Source organism: Catharus ustulatus, chromosome 1, assembly GCF_009819885.2.
Source record: "Catharus ustulatus isolate bCatUst1 chromosome 1, bCatUst1.pri.v2, whole genome shotgun sequence".
In the NCBI taxonomy this organism is placed as follows: domain Eukaryota; kingdom Metazoa; phylum Chordata; class Aves; order Passeriformes; family Turdidae; genus Catharus; species Catharus ustulatus.
This window is the reverse complement of record NC_046221.1, coordinates 73,405,701-73,420,391: the sequence shown is the minus strand read 5'-3', so window position 1 is coordinate 73,420,391 and position 14,691 is coordinate 73,405,701. Positions and strand designations below refer to the sequence as shown.

General features: G+C 42.6%; 1 protein-coding gene across 2 annotated transcripts; it reads left to right on the top strand.

Annotated features, from left to right (window-relative positions):
- The first annotated feature begins 7,719 nt into the window (after window positions 1-7,719).
- On the top strand, window positions 7,720-14,043 carry LOC116995040 (ovalbumin-related protein Y-like). 2 transcript variants are annotated; one of them, XM_033057331.1, is made up of 8 exons: window positions 7,720-7,819; window positions 9,014-9,080; window positions 9,717-9,767; window positions 10,373-10,501; window positions 11,248-11,365; window positions 11,602-11,744; window positions 12,064-12,219; window positions 12,995-14,043. In XM_033057331.1, exons 2-8 carry the CDS (start codon window positions 9,015-9,017, stop codon window positions 13,394-13,396), a joined length of 1,065 nt encoding a protein of 354 aa, XP_032913222.1. In that variant the 5' UTR covers window positions 7,720-7,819; window position 9,014; the 3' UTR covers window positions 13,397-14,043. The 2 variants fall into 2 exon arrangements, with proteins under 2 accessions (XP_032913222.1, XP_032913211.1); XM_033057320.1 differs by having other exon boundaries at window positions 8,896-9,080.
- The last annotated feature ends 648 nt before the right edge of the window (window positions 14,044-14,691 follow it).

Genomic DNA, 14,691 nt, shown 5'->3' with positions numbered 1-14,691 from the left:
TGATTCACATAATTGATTTTTTCTTTATTAACACAATAAAAGAAAGTCACAAATGCTCGTCATGAAATTATGTGAATTTTCTTAATTTTCTAGATTACTAACCCTTAACATATTATTACACTGGCAACTGTTGTGAGCAAAATGGGATTTAGTACAAAATCCTCCAGTTTTTAGAATGAATGAAGTATGTAGATATAAAGTTTTCTACCCATTTATGAAATAAATGAATGCACACCTCTACAGTTTGATTCCTCTCTGTAGTACTGATTACCAAGAAATAGCCCAGTGAAATATTAACTTGTTCTTTTGTATTTTTAAATACATTTCCAATGGGTATTAACAATGCACTATTAGTCAGATAAATATATCAAAGAAAAACTATTTCAGCAACTCTGCCATTTGAGATGATGAAATCATCTGAATAATCATATAACTTAAATGGCATAAGAAAGAATAAGTAGATGGACAACTCTTAGGCAAAGCACCTCCCCACTGAGAGTTTTGAGAGGAGGTACAGTAGTTTCACGAATACAAGCCGCACGGAGTATAAGCCGCACTTCCGGTGCCTCGACAATGTTGCTGTCTTTGTCAATAGATAAGCCGCACCCCGAATATTAGCCGCACTTTCGTTCGTAGCGAGAATCCGTGCGCAGCTTTCACAAATTGGCCATTAGTAACAGGATCGCGGCATAGCGGGGTTTACTGGCTCGGGGCGGGGCCAGGAAGGCTTGGCCTGCTCATGGTTGCCGACGGGGCCGGCCGGGTGGTGCTGCAGCCGCCGCCGCACTCACTGGCCCCCCTCTCCCGTCAGCACCGCCTCGCTGCCGCTTTGGCTCGTCCTGCCGGTAGGCCAGCTGCCGCCGCCGCTGTGAGGCACGCCGCCCGCCCCGCGCCATGTTTGCTCGCCCAGGCGGCAGGGCTGCCGCCGCTGCCGGGCTCTGCCGGCGGGGCGGCCGCCGCCAAGCTCGCCGGCCGCCCCCTCCCGTCTGCACCGCCGCCGCGTTTGCTCGCCCTGGCCGGCACTGCAGGCCCCCGCACCGCCGGGCTCCCCCACGCTGCTGGCCCCAATTCTGCTGGGCTTCCCCCGCTGCCAGGCAGCCCCACCCGGCCGGCCTTCCTGCTTCTGCCATGCTCCCCTGCACTGCTAGCCCCAGTTCTCCCGGGCTCCCCCGCCCTGCTGGCCCGGGCTCTGCCGCCCCCCCTGCCCCCGCCCTGCTGGCTCAGGCTCTGCCACCCACCCCCACACTGCAGGCCCTGCCTCTGCCAGGCTTTCCCACCTCAGCCGGGGCCGGCCGGGCTCCAGCTTGGCTTGGGGCTGCCGCGGGCTCTCACTTCCGTGTTGGCAGCTTTTAGAATATTGTTCATATATTAGCCGCCCTCGAATATTAGCCGCACTTCCGGGTTTCCACCAAACTTTTGGTCAAATTGGTGCGGCTTGTATTCGTGAAATTACTGTACTCTGTTGTTAATATCAGCTATTCCAATAATAAGGGACAGGGAAATCCTGATTGTACAGACAGACTGGGCAATAAGCTGCTGGAGAGCAGCCCCACAGAAAGGCACCTGGGGGTCCTGGTTGATGTCAAGTTGGACATGAGGCAGCAGTGCCCTGGCAGCCAGGAGAGCCAACCCTGTCCTGGGGGGCATCAGGCACAGCATGGCCAGCTGGGCAAGGGAGGGGATTGTCCTGCTCTGCTCTGAGCTGGGGCAGCCTCACCTCCAGTGCTGGGGACAGTTCTGGGAGCCACAGTATAAAAAAGACAATAACCTGTTGAGGAGCGTCCAAAGGAGGGCCACGAGGATGGTAAAGAGCCTTAGGAGGAAGCAATAGAAGAAGCAGCTGAGATCTTGGTTTGTTCAGCCTGGAGAAGAAGAGATTGAGGGGATACCTCATTGCAGTTCCAGCTTCCTAAGTTGGGGAAGCAGAGGACCAGAAACTTGTCTCCTCTCTGGTGACAGGCCTTGAAGGAGTATCAGGAACTTGTGTCAGGGTAGGCACACAAGGAAAAGGCTCTTCACCCAGAGGGTGTTTGGGTGCTGGAACAGGCTCACCAGGGAGGTGATCATAGCACCAGCCTGACACACTTCAAGAAGTGTTTGGACAACAGTTCTGGGTATGTGCTGTGATTCTTGGGGCTGTTGTGTGCAGGGCCAGAAGCTGGACTTCATGATCCTGGTGGGTCCCTTCCAACTCAGTACATCCTATTATTCTATTTCCACATTAACATATAGTGTGGCATGATAAAATCAGGAGAGGAAAGAAGGTGGTGCTACCTGCCTGACATCCACATTATTTGAATATCATCAGGATGTTTGTAATATAGACTCAGTTGTTTTTCAGTGGTAAACACAGCTATTTCACCAAGTACATTTAAATTATTTTTCCAGGAGATGCAAAATTTCAACATCTCAAGGCTTGCCATAAGCAGTTAAATCACTTTCTGCATCTCTTGTAGCCAGAAGCACTTGATCCAGTCTGTTAAATTTAAAAACCTGTACACTTAAACAATAAGAAGACTTCAAAAGGGTTACATTTGAAAAGATTCCCTCCTATGGTTATTAAACTGGAAAGTGGTTAAAGTACAGAGATATGCCTCAATGACCAATGCTGTTCCCTGAACAACAATAATGGTCAAAATGAAGGAATGGGAAAAAAGCAAAGAGGTCATGAGACTTAGAGGCAGGTACAAAGCTTCACCTTTCCAAAAAGAAAAGACAGGAGACAGTAAAAAGCAGAAATTCAGAAATACTGTACTAAACCTGTAACTTGCTTTAATATTTGCTTTTGACAATATTAAAATGCTCTAGAAGTTTTTAACGAAAAAGGCAAAAATAAATAAACCTTGAAAATGTCCTTATTGCCACTGGCATTTTTGTCACAGCCTTCCAAAGGGTTTTCTGAAGAGCTGAAGACCCTTTTTCTCTTACAGACTGCTGTGCAGTTCCAGAAATAAGGCTTAGCAGGTAACAAGACAAAATCTGAAACCTTCTGCATCTAGTGGTACAAATTGCACAAAGAGGCATCCAAGGTTCTGCCGCTGTGAGGCGACATTTCTCTCTGTACAGCATGGGAACAATACTTGTCTGTGAAACATGCCATACACTCCCATTCAAGTGCCTCATCCACACCACTGTACTTTCTTTGCACATTAATGTGCAATAACTCTCCTGTCTCCATCTTCCTCTAGATACAATATGCAAGCAGAGAACAGCTGAGACTAGAAGTGACCTCTGCTGATTTTCTATTTCAAGCTCCCCCTTTCAATCAGGGTCAGCTACAGTAGGTTGCTTAGGATCATGTCCTTCTGGTTTTGAATATTTCCAAGGATGGAGACTCCACAGCCTCTTTGGGTAACCTGGATTTACCTCCCTATACAAAAGAAAATGTATTTTCTTATGTTTAAATGTAATTTTTGCTATTTCAGGTTGTTTCCCTTCTCTCTTGCCTGTTCACAAGAGAAAGTCTAGTTCCTTTTACCCTCCCATTAAGAAGGTTATGCACATGGATAAGATCCCCCTGTGCTTTCTCCTCTCCAGGGTAACAAGTGCCATGTTCTCTGAGCCTCTCTTCTCAGGACAGGCACTTTAATCACTTAATCATCTTCTCTGGTCCTGCTCCAGTACATCCCCATGTAATGGAAAGCTCAGAGCCAGACAGAGCATTCCATCTATTGTCCCACCACTGTTGAGTAGAGGGGCAGGAAAGGCTCCCTTTACCTGCTGGCAGTGCTTTTTCTAAGGCATCCCCTTGTGCTGCTTTCTTTGCCACAAGGACACATTGCTGACTCACGGTCAACTTGGTGTCTGCCAGGCCTCCCAGTTCTTTTTTGTAAAGCCAACATGATTGCACGGACCCTTGTGTGGTGACATTTCTCCTTTTCTGCAGCAGTCTTTTCCTGAAGGAGACATGTCAGGAATACTGTCAAGAGTCTCAGTAGGCTGCTATTCAGAGGAGAGGAAGGCTTTGTGGTAGGATGTCTGTGTTGAAACAAACCAAGAGATTGATTTATGCTATTTTGTGCAAAAGAAAAATGCTATTTTTCCTGAGAGTAAAAAACACACTGGGCAGACTTGCAGTGAGTGATGGAGGTAACATAACAGGCATGGTGACATGGGCAGTGTTAGTCACAGGCTGCCACAAACAGGCATCTCTGTGGGGAGGGATGGTGGTAACTAAGCTCTCATCTTTCCTGCCCTGTGTCTATGCTGGTTGTAAGGCCCTTGTTACCCTGCTGCCTCTTTAGGAACCAGTGAATAAGGCCATACACGGCATCACCCTGGCTGCTGGCTGATTCCATGGACTTGAGGGATGAATAAGGGACTTCACGTGTGCTGTGCTGACTGATAAAGGGACAGCTGTGTGTGCTGGTCCAGAACCTGTCCAGCTGCAGACCCCGGATGTTGTGTGCACCGGTGAGTGACTTGTGACCAAATCCTTTATGGGATCCTTCTGAAGATGCCTTCTCTGGAGAAATTCACTTTACCAACACCGAGGTATGCACAGCTCTGTCACAGCCTGTGAGTGACCAAGGCAGCACTACAAGCAAAGGTGCCCAACATTTCAGGATGGCACAGGGCTGCCAATGAAAGATACCAGCTGGGCTAAGAGCTCCTGTCTGAAGGAGCTTGACCAGACACCTAAAGTTTCTTCAGACTGGGGGTAGAACATGGTCCTACAGGACAAATGAGAGGGAAACCATCACTGATTAGCTACAGCACCAAGAACTGCAGTGGCACCTAACCGAACAATCACTGGCACTCACTCTGAGCAAGACAAACATGAAGCAATCAAAATACTCCTTCCCATTGACAAAAGAACAGCAGCATGGATGCAAACTAAATCTTGAGCTCTGCGTGGGATGTTGGGATTGGATGAGAGGCTTTGGTCTGTGAGCTGACCTGGACTTCATATCCTTTTGTAAAGGTCCAAATGTCCAAGAGTCTGTTGGTTTAGGGACAGCTCCACAATGAAGTGCCTGGCAGAGGAAAGGGCAACTGAGCCTTAGCTGACCTTTTTCTTGGGACAAGCATTGTCAAACAAGGATATGTGGATAAACACATCCTTTTGTGTTTGTGCTGCATTACACAGCTGTGCTGGACAGAGCAATACATTATCTTTTCTCTGAGGAAGCATTCCAATGGCAGGAAGGTTTGCTTAACCTCACTGGACTCCATGACAGATCTAAAGTTGCCCAGTTTACTAGGCACTGCTTCTCAAATTCTTACAATTCTGTGCTGATAGCCGATCATAATCAAGATTGTTACTTATGGAACAGTGTAGTTGCTTCTGCAACTTGCTTTACATTTATCATTCATTTGACCAACAAAAAATAGAAATACTAACAAAACAGTAACATGGGCTGTGTATCAACATACTTTTCAAGCACAGACTGCCTCTTCTCTACTATGAATCAAACAATGCTTTTCATTAATTAATATATTCAACTTAGAAATATTTTGCTAACAACACTAATGCTGTGATTTGGTTGTTACAAAGCATTTGTACCAACTCACGGGACGTCTTTGTAGCTACCAAGTTACAGGCTGTCTATGATGATCCAAATGTGATTCCGGTAGATGGTGCACAAGTGCCAAGGTGGCTCACACATGGTGAAGTCGAAGCACACCACTAGACAATTCGATTGTCAAGGAAAAAGGCTCAAGGCACATTCAAACATTAGAAGTGACAGGGACAAACATACTGGCTAATCCTTTGTCTTCTGAGCTGTCAAGTGTATTGCAAGGGACCATGGCCACGAGTGTAAAAGGCAGTCAGAAACAAGGCAGTCTCAAGACAGAAAGGCAGAAAGAGCAGCAGCTGCAGGAACAGCTTGCAGTCTGGGAAGCACTGGGAAGCACTCCCAGCTGCGTGGTTAAAGGTTCACCCTACACAAGCACATGCACATGCACTCATTTGACCTGTTATCCTCCATCAAGGTGGGACCCTTTTAACCCAAATGGGACTCACAATAGTGACCAGTTAACACACTGCTCCTGTGAGAGAATACCTCATTCTCTTTGCAGTAGATCTGCAGTGATGAGCCACCCATGCACATCAAGGTCTAAAGATCTTTCCTCAAAAGCCCTGTTGCTGCCTAACAAGTGTTATAGTAGTCTGGCCTGGACCATACACTGTACCATATAAAGTACCAGTGTGATGTAAATGCACCAGTCCAGACCGAGCCCTTCGAGGCTTCTATTGCATGAGAAGCATCAGCTGAATGGGACTATGAAGAACTGTACTAGAGAGAAAGGCAGGGATGATTCCGAGGCTTTCCTCTTGCACAGACAACTAAAAGGGTTAAAAAGTCCACCTCTACTCTCTTGAAGTATAAATTGTTTTAGACAATTTTAGAGCCATTTTGTGTATTGACTTTGGATTTCTGTTTTTAAATTATGTGGCATTTAAGAGGTCAAAGCAGTTTCTTTTATTGTCTGTCCATTCTTTTATTTCAAAGGAATTATGCAACTGCTTTCTGCTTCCTATTGTATATTATGACTGTCTTGCAGACCATGAATGTTTCTTCAGCTGGTTTGTTCAGCTGATGTGCCATGAAGTTGCTTGTGGAAAAATGTAAGAATGGTCTTACAAGAATGGTCTCTGTATGTACAAAAGGCACATTTTGAACCCAGCATCTGGTGCTGTGACCTGTGGAAAAGAACAGCATACCTTAAACTGCCCTTCAAAATTATAGCAGTGACTTCAAATCCTTTTCTGGTAGCATCTGACTTGGATCTAAATATTCTGATGCCTGAATTTAAAAAGTTACAGAAACACTGTCTTTCTTATTTTCTCAGCTTCTCTTTCCCCAACACATTTATTTGTAATTCTTCCCTGTATAGATGCACTGAAATTGCTTTTGAAATTAACTTATATTCCCACGAGGTTTTGTTCCACTGATGTGCTGCACAGACTGTGACTATATCTGAGTTCCTTGAGCTAGATTGTTCTGGAATGAAAAAGTGTGCTCTGTAAAACACTATGTCTGTGGTCTTTTACAATGCAGCAAGGGACAACAGGCAAATACATATAACTTCTTGCAGAAAAATCTACTTCAATTTTGTTAAATTTGGCAATAAACATTGAAAGGATATGCTCTTTCTTGCATTCCTTGGTGGTAAATTTTCTCCATTCCTTAGGAAGAGCTATGGATTCTGGTGGGAAGAAAGACTGGTGATACTGGTAATCCAGCCAATAAGGGGAGAAAAGTTGCAATAAACATGTCCTTGCATATGCTTATCTTACCAAAATTTGTTCACAGAATGGTAACTCTGAGATGAACCTGGCCTGTCACTATCCAAGACAGAGGAACATTAAGAAAAATAAGACAAAATTCCTTACAGACATTCTGCAAGACTGAATTCCTCACCATTCTGTTTTGTTTTATTTTCACAAGTTATGTTACACTATTTGCTGCTATAACCAAATCATACTTACTATTCAAGTTCCAACTAATAGCTTTTATCATTATTTTTACTTCAGTCATATTAATATTCTCCTGTCTTTTCTGCAAGGTTTCATGTGTTATGAGGAATAAATTTTCCTTTTAGGAAAATTTATGTTAAAATCCTTTCATTCAGGTTTTTTTTTTCTTTCTTTCCCCCCCCCTTTTTTTTTTGTTTCAAAGAGTGGATTCAGTCCAAGTAAAAGTGCGTGTCTGACATAGAGCTCTATCCATCATTTTATTGGGTAAACACAGAAGAGACAGCATGGGGCGTGTCACAAAGCAGCACAAGATATATTCCAAGGGGTTTGTCAAGTCTGCCCCAAGTACAGCTGAGAAGCTGTGCTATACCTTTACCTGGTGAGTCTGATAAGGTAAGCATTTCTTTCAATTATCATTTAAGCTCTAATCTGCAGGATAAAACCAACTATCTTTTACAATACTTATAATTGTATTGATGGAACCTCATGTTTGTGGCCTTCAATATCAGCTGAAGAAGCTAATTATCACAGGATGCCTTCTGCAGAAACCTTATCTACCTGCAGATGTATCTTCTGTATTATTTTGCTGTTTCACAGTCTGCCATGCATAAAGTCAAAGTATTTGTATTTATGAACTATAGTTTTGTTTACTAACTCTTCCACATTGAAAATCTGGTGATAAGTTACAACAGACTTTCTTCCTTCTTCCCCTACTGCTTTAACTTTGCATTTAATATTAAAAGCAAAATTGAATTTGTTTAAATTCCAGGGGTTATGTAAGATATTCTCTGAATGAAATCAAGGAGTGCAGAATGTTCAAATGATGCCATCATTCTACAGCTCTGTGTTATCTTTTAATAGCTAAATTATCAAAGATAAATGACAACAAAAATCCCCCCAAGGATTTGCTTCATGAATCTGTTTCCTCACCAATAACATAAACAGAGCCTAAAATATAATAGTAAGCAGAATAGGTAAATAAGAAAAAATTCTACCTTGTATCACCTATACAGTCAGGGGAACAGTTAGATGCATTGTTGTTCAAATTTTCTCACATTAAGAGATGACTGTTCCATGAAGATGTTGATTCCATAGGGACTGTGACACATATGGCAGAGTGCCCTGGATTTTGTTCTCTAGCAACTGCACAGGGAAACAAATTGCGTGAAGAGCCTTGAGACCTTAAGTTATAAGTGACATAAACACTATACTGTTGCATTAGACTTCAAAGTACTGTATTTTCCAGTCTGTGTTTTCTTCTTTCACCAGCCTATGCACAGTTGGCAGATGTCAAGCAGTTGGATTGCTCATGAATCCAAAAGCATGTCTGCCTTTTAAATCCACACCACTGGATTCTGTTTGCTGGAAAAATATGGTGCACTAAGTTTGCGATTCATGTGCACTGAATTTTTTGCATTACAATTTATCTATTTCACCACAGTAAGTCAGACTCTTTCTGTTTCCTTCAGACAACAGGGATTTCACAATGGGCTCCATCAGTGCAGCAAACGCAGAATTTTGTTTTGATGTATTCAAAGAGGTGAAAATTCACCGCAGCAATGACAACGTGCTCTTTTCCTCCCTGAGCATGCTTTCAACCCTGGCCCTGGTGTATATGGGAGCCAGGGGTAGGACCCAATCCCAGATGGAGAAGGTAAGTTACCCATGTCCTCTGCTTGTGCTACTTGTTCCTTCTAAGGAGCATCACTGAAAAGTAGTATCCACTGACAAGGTTCTCACCTGTTTCACTGCAGAAGAACTAAGCCAAAGTCACCAAATGGGGAACTGAATCAATAATTATATATAAAAAATACTGATGAAAAAGGTGTATATTTTCAATATAACAGGGAGTTGACTTAAGCATAAAAAAATCTGAGGGACAATAGCAAAATAGATTACCAGTCAGGCAATTTTATGATTTTGAAATTCCAACAAGTTCCAAATAATGTAATCGGATTTCCTTTTCAAACATATATAAAAGATAAACCCCAGAAAGACAGGAAGACAGTATTTTTAGCAATACGTAATATGCAACTCAATTAATTTCTAGACACTCACTAGAAAAAAATATCATCTAAGCAAAGAGTAGTATTTACAGTTTCCAAGAGGGTCACAGAGGGCATAGATCAGTTGCAAGCTCACCTGTAAATTTTTAGTTAGTCTATTTCCTCAGCATCTCTTTTTTTCTGAGACAACAGGTTTTTTTACACAAGCAGCATATGTAAATCTTGAATTCACATTTTTTTGGGTCATACTTCTCATTTTCTATCACTGGTATTTTCTCTTGCAGGTTCTTCACTTTGACAATGCTACAGGAGACAAAGACATTTCTGACTTCCAGGTAGAGAAATAACTTAGTCTTCTTTTCTGTCTTATTTTCTCCTCAGAACAAAAGTCGAACTTTTCTGCCTCTCCTCCTGGCAGTTTCAGACCCTGACAAAAACTATATTGATGGCCTCAAACCAAGGGGATCTGTGGAGGGAGGGAAGGAGGGTGTGATTCACCTGGTTTTTAACAAACATAGAAAGACAGGAGGTTACCTATCTTGCACCAGAACAAGTAATGGTGTGGGGAGAATGCTTTGGGCACCAGGGTGTCTTCCAGGGAAGTGCTGCCGGGGGATGACTGAACAGGGCTCAGTACCTAGAGCCAGGGTACAGCAGCTTGATTTGCAGCTGGGCAGGAAGATGCTGAGCAGAGAAGAGCCCAGAAGTCTCAGTGACAGGAACACAGCTGCATCTTTCAAAAAGCACATTTCAGGGGACTTGTCTTGACAAGGATGGACTTGCCAGTTCAATGCACCACCACCACAGCACTGGTTGTCCCAAATGTGACAGTCTGTGGGGGAAGACTGCTCTATGGCACCACTCTAAACTGAAAGGGACAATACTTTAGGATGTTTTTTCCTTATGCAATCTGTCTTCTTTTTTCATGTCATCACCTCAGTGTGGCACTGCTGAGTACATCCACAAATCGTTCAAGGATCTTCTCTCAGACATCAGCAGGCAAAATGCTACTTACTCGCTCAGGATTGGTGACAGACTCTATATCGAAAAAACATACCCTATTCTTGAGGTGAGTTATATTGTGAACTGACTTCCACGAGATTTCCTCTAAGTCCCCTGTGACTCTGCCCTAGAGATGCACCACCAACAGTAGCCCACTCTCTGTTGATGAAGAGGTGCTTGTGAGCCATGAGGGGAACTGGTACAGAATGAGTTTGGACCTTTCTGTGCCTGTTAGATGAAGGCAAAAAGTACAATGGCACAAAATATGCTGATGTTACAAATCATAGGGAGTAATCAAGATTGCTGTTAATTTACTAGAAAAACGGCTTTAATGAAAAATGTAACTTTTAAGGGACATCAAATAAACTTTATTACTTGAAATAATGAAAACTGAAATTTTCAGTTTTCCTACTGAAAGGAAGCTTTGCTTTTGAAATCTAAGAATGTGAGAACACAATATTCAAGGTAAAGACTGAACACAAAGAGAAGGAGACAAACATTGTTTTAGAAATGTTTGTTAAACTGAAACTGTTTTGGTAAAACAAAGGAAACGTACCAAAATTTTAACTTAGAATCCTGACTCATCAAAAAATGCCAGACCTATATATGTGAAGCAGTCTTTCTTGTACAGCTTTAAGATTCAGTTACAGAAGACAGATGTGACTGATATGTTCAGGGCCTGACATGTTCAAATCCAGGAATAAACATCCACTGCTCCTTAAACCACTGTGCTTTATTTCACAGTCTTGCTTTACACATCCATATAATTCCAAGTTCTCATCAGTCTGACAACTGTAACCCTTCTGCTTACAGGAATACATAAAGTGTGTAAAGAAATTCTACAGAGCAGAGCTGGAAGAAGTTGACTTCAAAACAGCTGCAGAGGAAGCAAGACAGCTCATCAATTCTTGGGTGGAGAAAGAGACAGATGGTAAGGACTGAAAAATGGGTAACACCTATTTTCCCCCACCCACCATAAACTATATCCTTGTCCTCCCTCACAATCTCTAGAAAAGGTGGGATAAATAAGCTCATTGCTATGAAAATGAAACTCCACAAAGCAGGAACCCCCACCCTCACCCCCACCCTCAGCCCCACCCCAACATCACAGAGATTTGTGCACACCAGAGGAACTGTATCTTACTCTGCCCTGTCTCTTTCTTAAAGGACGGATCCAAGACCTTATTGTGTCAGACTCTGTCGATCTCAATACTGCGCTGGTCTTTGTGAATGTCATTTTCTTCAAAGGGATATGGAAAAGTGCATTTAAAGAAGAATACACTCGGGAAGAGCCTTTCAACGTGACTGAGGTAGGAGGGCATGAACATCCTTCTGGCCAGGGCAGCTGTTGGCTCACACACAACCAGAGGTCTGGGTATTACAAATACCTGCCATAGCTGAGTCCCTCATTGCCAGTGCCTAGACCTAAATCCAATTATTTTTTGCAAGATCTGTGTCTGACCGGGTTTCCAGGGCACACAAGCAGGCAAGAGTGGAAAATGGAGACACAGCTCTTCTCCAAAGGCAGTATGATTGAAGATCGAGTCCTGTCCTTTCAAAGGGCTTGCACGTTTGTCTGACCAAAGAAAAATTGCTTCTGCATCACATTTCACATTTTTGTTTTTGTAGGAAGAGAGCAAACCCGTGCAAATGATGCGTCAGAACAACACCTTCAAAGTGGGAAGAGTGGCTGAAGACAAAATTAAGATCCTGGAGCTTCCATATGCCAGTGGAGATGTGAGCCTGTTGGTGCTGCTGCCTGATGACATCTCTGGTCTGGCACAGGTATGACCCTGGCAGGGCAAGCAGAAGAGTTATGCCTTCAGTGGGGCTTGGCTGCTGTCAGACCTTTGGCTGTCCATTGACATTCCTGCTGCCTACCCCACAGACATGCTAGGCTGGCATGGAAGCACCAAATCTGCCCAGGTGCTCAAGCAGAGCCTCTCAGGAGAGTCCTGAGCTCAGTTTTATAAAATCTAAGTAAAGCAGTGTAGTGCTGCTGCAGCCCTGCAGATGAAGATGTTGCTATATGCACCAATCTCCATCAGGTATCAGAAGCAGGCAAGGTAGCAGGATTTTTATCACTGTGAATTATTTTAAATGTTTGCTAAAGAAAAAAAGTTTATCCTAGGGGAAATAAAATATGAAAGTGATGAAGAAAGCATTCCAGGATCTGATTAAAATGAAAATGAGAAAAGTAACATTAGAAAGGAATAAAGTTGCAGAAAGGGATCAATAAAATATCTTCCAAGAGGAACAGTTTTAGGGCCAACTTGATTTGTTGTTTTCAAAAACTGTATTTTTACAAAAAAAAAAAAAATTAAGCTGATGAAGAAATTTTCAGATGAAAAAGGTTTGAGGAACTTTCTCAAGACAGACAGATGATATAGGCTCCATAGCCAGGAGTAAGCATACAAGATAAACAAGCACAAGAAAAAGTATCAGTTCTATTGTGTGCATAAAGTAAATGGGGGAAAGCCAGTAACAGGTGGTAAAAACACAGCTTTTAAGGCCTTTGAACTTCTGTCTCAGACATTTCATTCCCTGCCTCTCTTTGCAGCTTGAGAACAAAATCAGCTATCAAAAACTCTTGGAGTGGACCAGTCCCAAGGTGATGGAGAGGAAGAGGGTGAAAGTGTACCTCCCACGCATGAAGATTGTGGAGAAATATAACCTCACATCTGTCTTGACATCCCTGGGTATGACCGACCTGTTCAGCCCCTTGGCCAACCTCTCTGGCATCTCTTCAGCAGAGAGCCTGAGGCTATCTGAGGCCATCCATGAGGCATACATGGAAGTCAATGAAGAGGGCACTGAGGCAGGTGGCTCAGAGGTTGTGACTGGAGACATCCAACATTCCTCTGAGTATGTAGAATTTAGGGCTGACCACCCATTCCTTTTCTTGATCAAACACAATCCAAGTGACATGATCCTCCTGTTTGGTAGATATTGTTCTCCCTAAGGAGAAAAAGGGCTGGAAATATTGCTTGCCTACCCCTAAGAAATAGACCCCCTTTACTCTAGCATTGTAGTAAAATCTTGTTTCTGCACTATCTCTAAGTGGAAAACCTTCAATATCTAGGGAGATATTCCAGAAGAAGTGTGTGACTTTTCAGATCTTTGGGCGCAGATATTTCTGCTTACACAAGTACTCAGGACTTATATCCCAGAATAAATGAGAACTTCAAGAGGTAGCTTAGAAGTATTTTCCATTTAAGATTCAGGACCAGTGTTTTGATTCTTGTGAGAAATTCTGACACTGATATTGAGACTCTGATTTTTCTATAGGAGTTCTCTGAAATAAAAACAGCTTTTAGAATAATTCTGTTTCTTTCTGTTGAACTCATTGGGCAACCATCCTTGAATTGATGCCTGGACAACTTGCAGACAAAATTTATTATTTCAACAAATAATTCTTCTTTGAGTAATGCATTTTTGCTTCCTTGTGCTGCATGTATTGCAAGGCTAAGGTCTCTTGTTCTGAGGGGGCACACAGAAAGTTTACCATGTCTTCTTAAATCATCATCTCCAAACACAACATCTTCCTGACTGATACAATTTTCCACCTTCATTCCTGTGACATGTCATTGATTTTGTTAATGTCAGTTGTTGGTCCTTCTATTTATTCTAATAAAAGCATTGCAAACTAAACCTGTCTCTACCTGGTCTGGGTTACTGCACCAAAATATATGATGTTGTGGGTCGTGGTTATTTACAGAATGCATTTAGACTAGGATTTAGATACTATTTTCAAAACCAGAATGCGTGCATATATGAAGTAATTAAAAAGTTTAAATTATTTTCTAAAATTCTGAGTTTAAGCAAGGTAAGCCCTATAGCTCCCTTTTTTACCTTGCACTCATCTCCACATGACATATCAAACAACTCAGCTTTTTAAATCTGCTTCTGTATTTCCAGATAGTTTAAAAAGATTTCCTCTAGTTACCCTCAATAAATACATTGAGGTGATGCCTAAGAGATGCAACTTCAAAAACATGAGAGAAGTATTTTTCTTAAAAGCTGGGCTGCTTCATCTGTCTAATATCCACAAGAACCATGCAAAGAAATCTTTGTTACTGCCTTTTGATAACATAATCTCCTAGAGTCATTATTTCCTATTTTGGAGCCTTTAGGGGGAAGGTTCTTCAGGTTACAGTTTATCCAATTGAAAGACTTATTAGTGTTAATCACTGACTGAAGCAATCTCCCTTCTGCTGGCATACACGTGCAGAGCCACAAATCACAGTACTTAAAAAA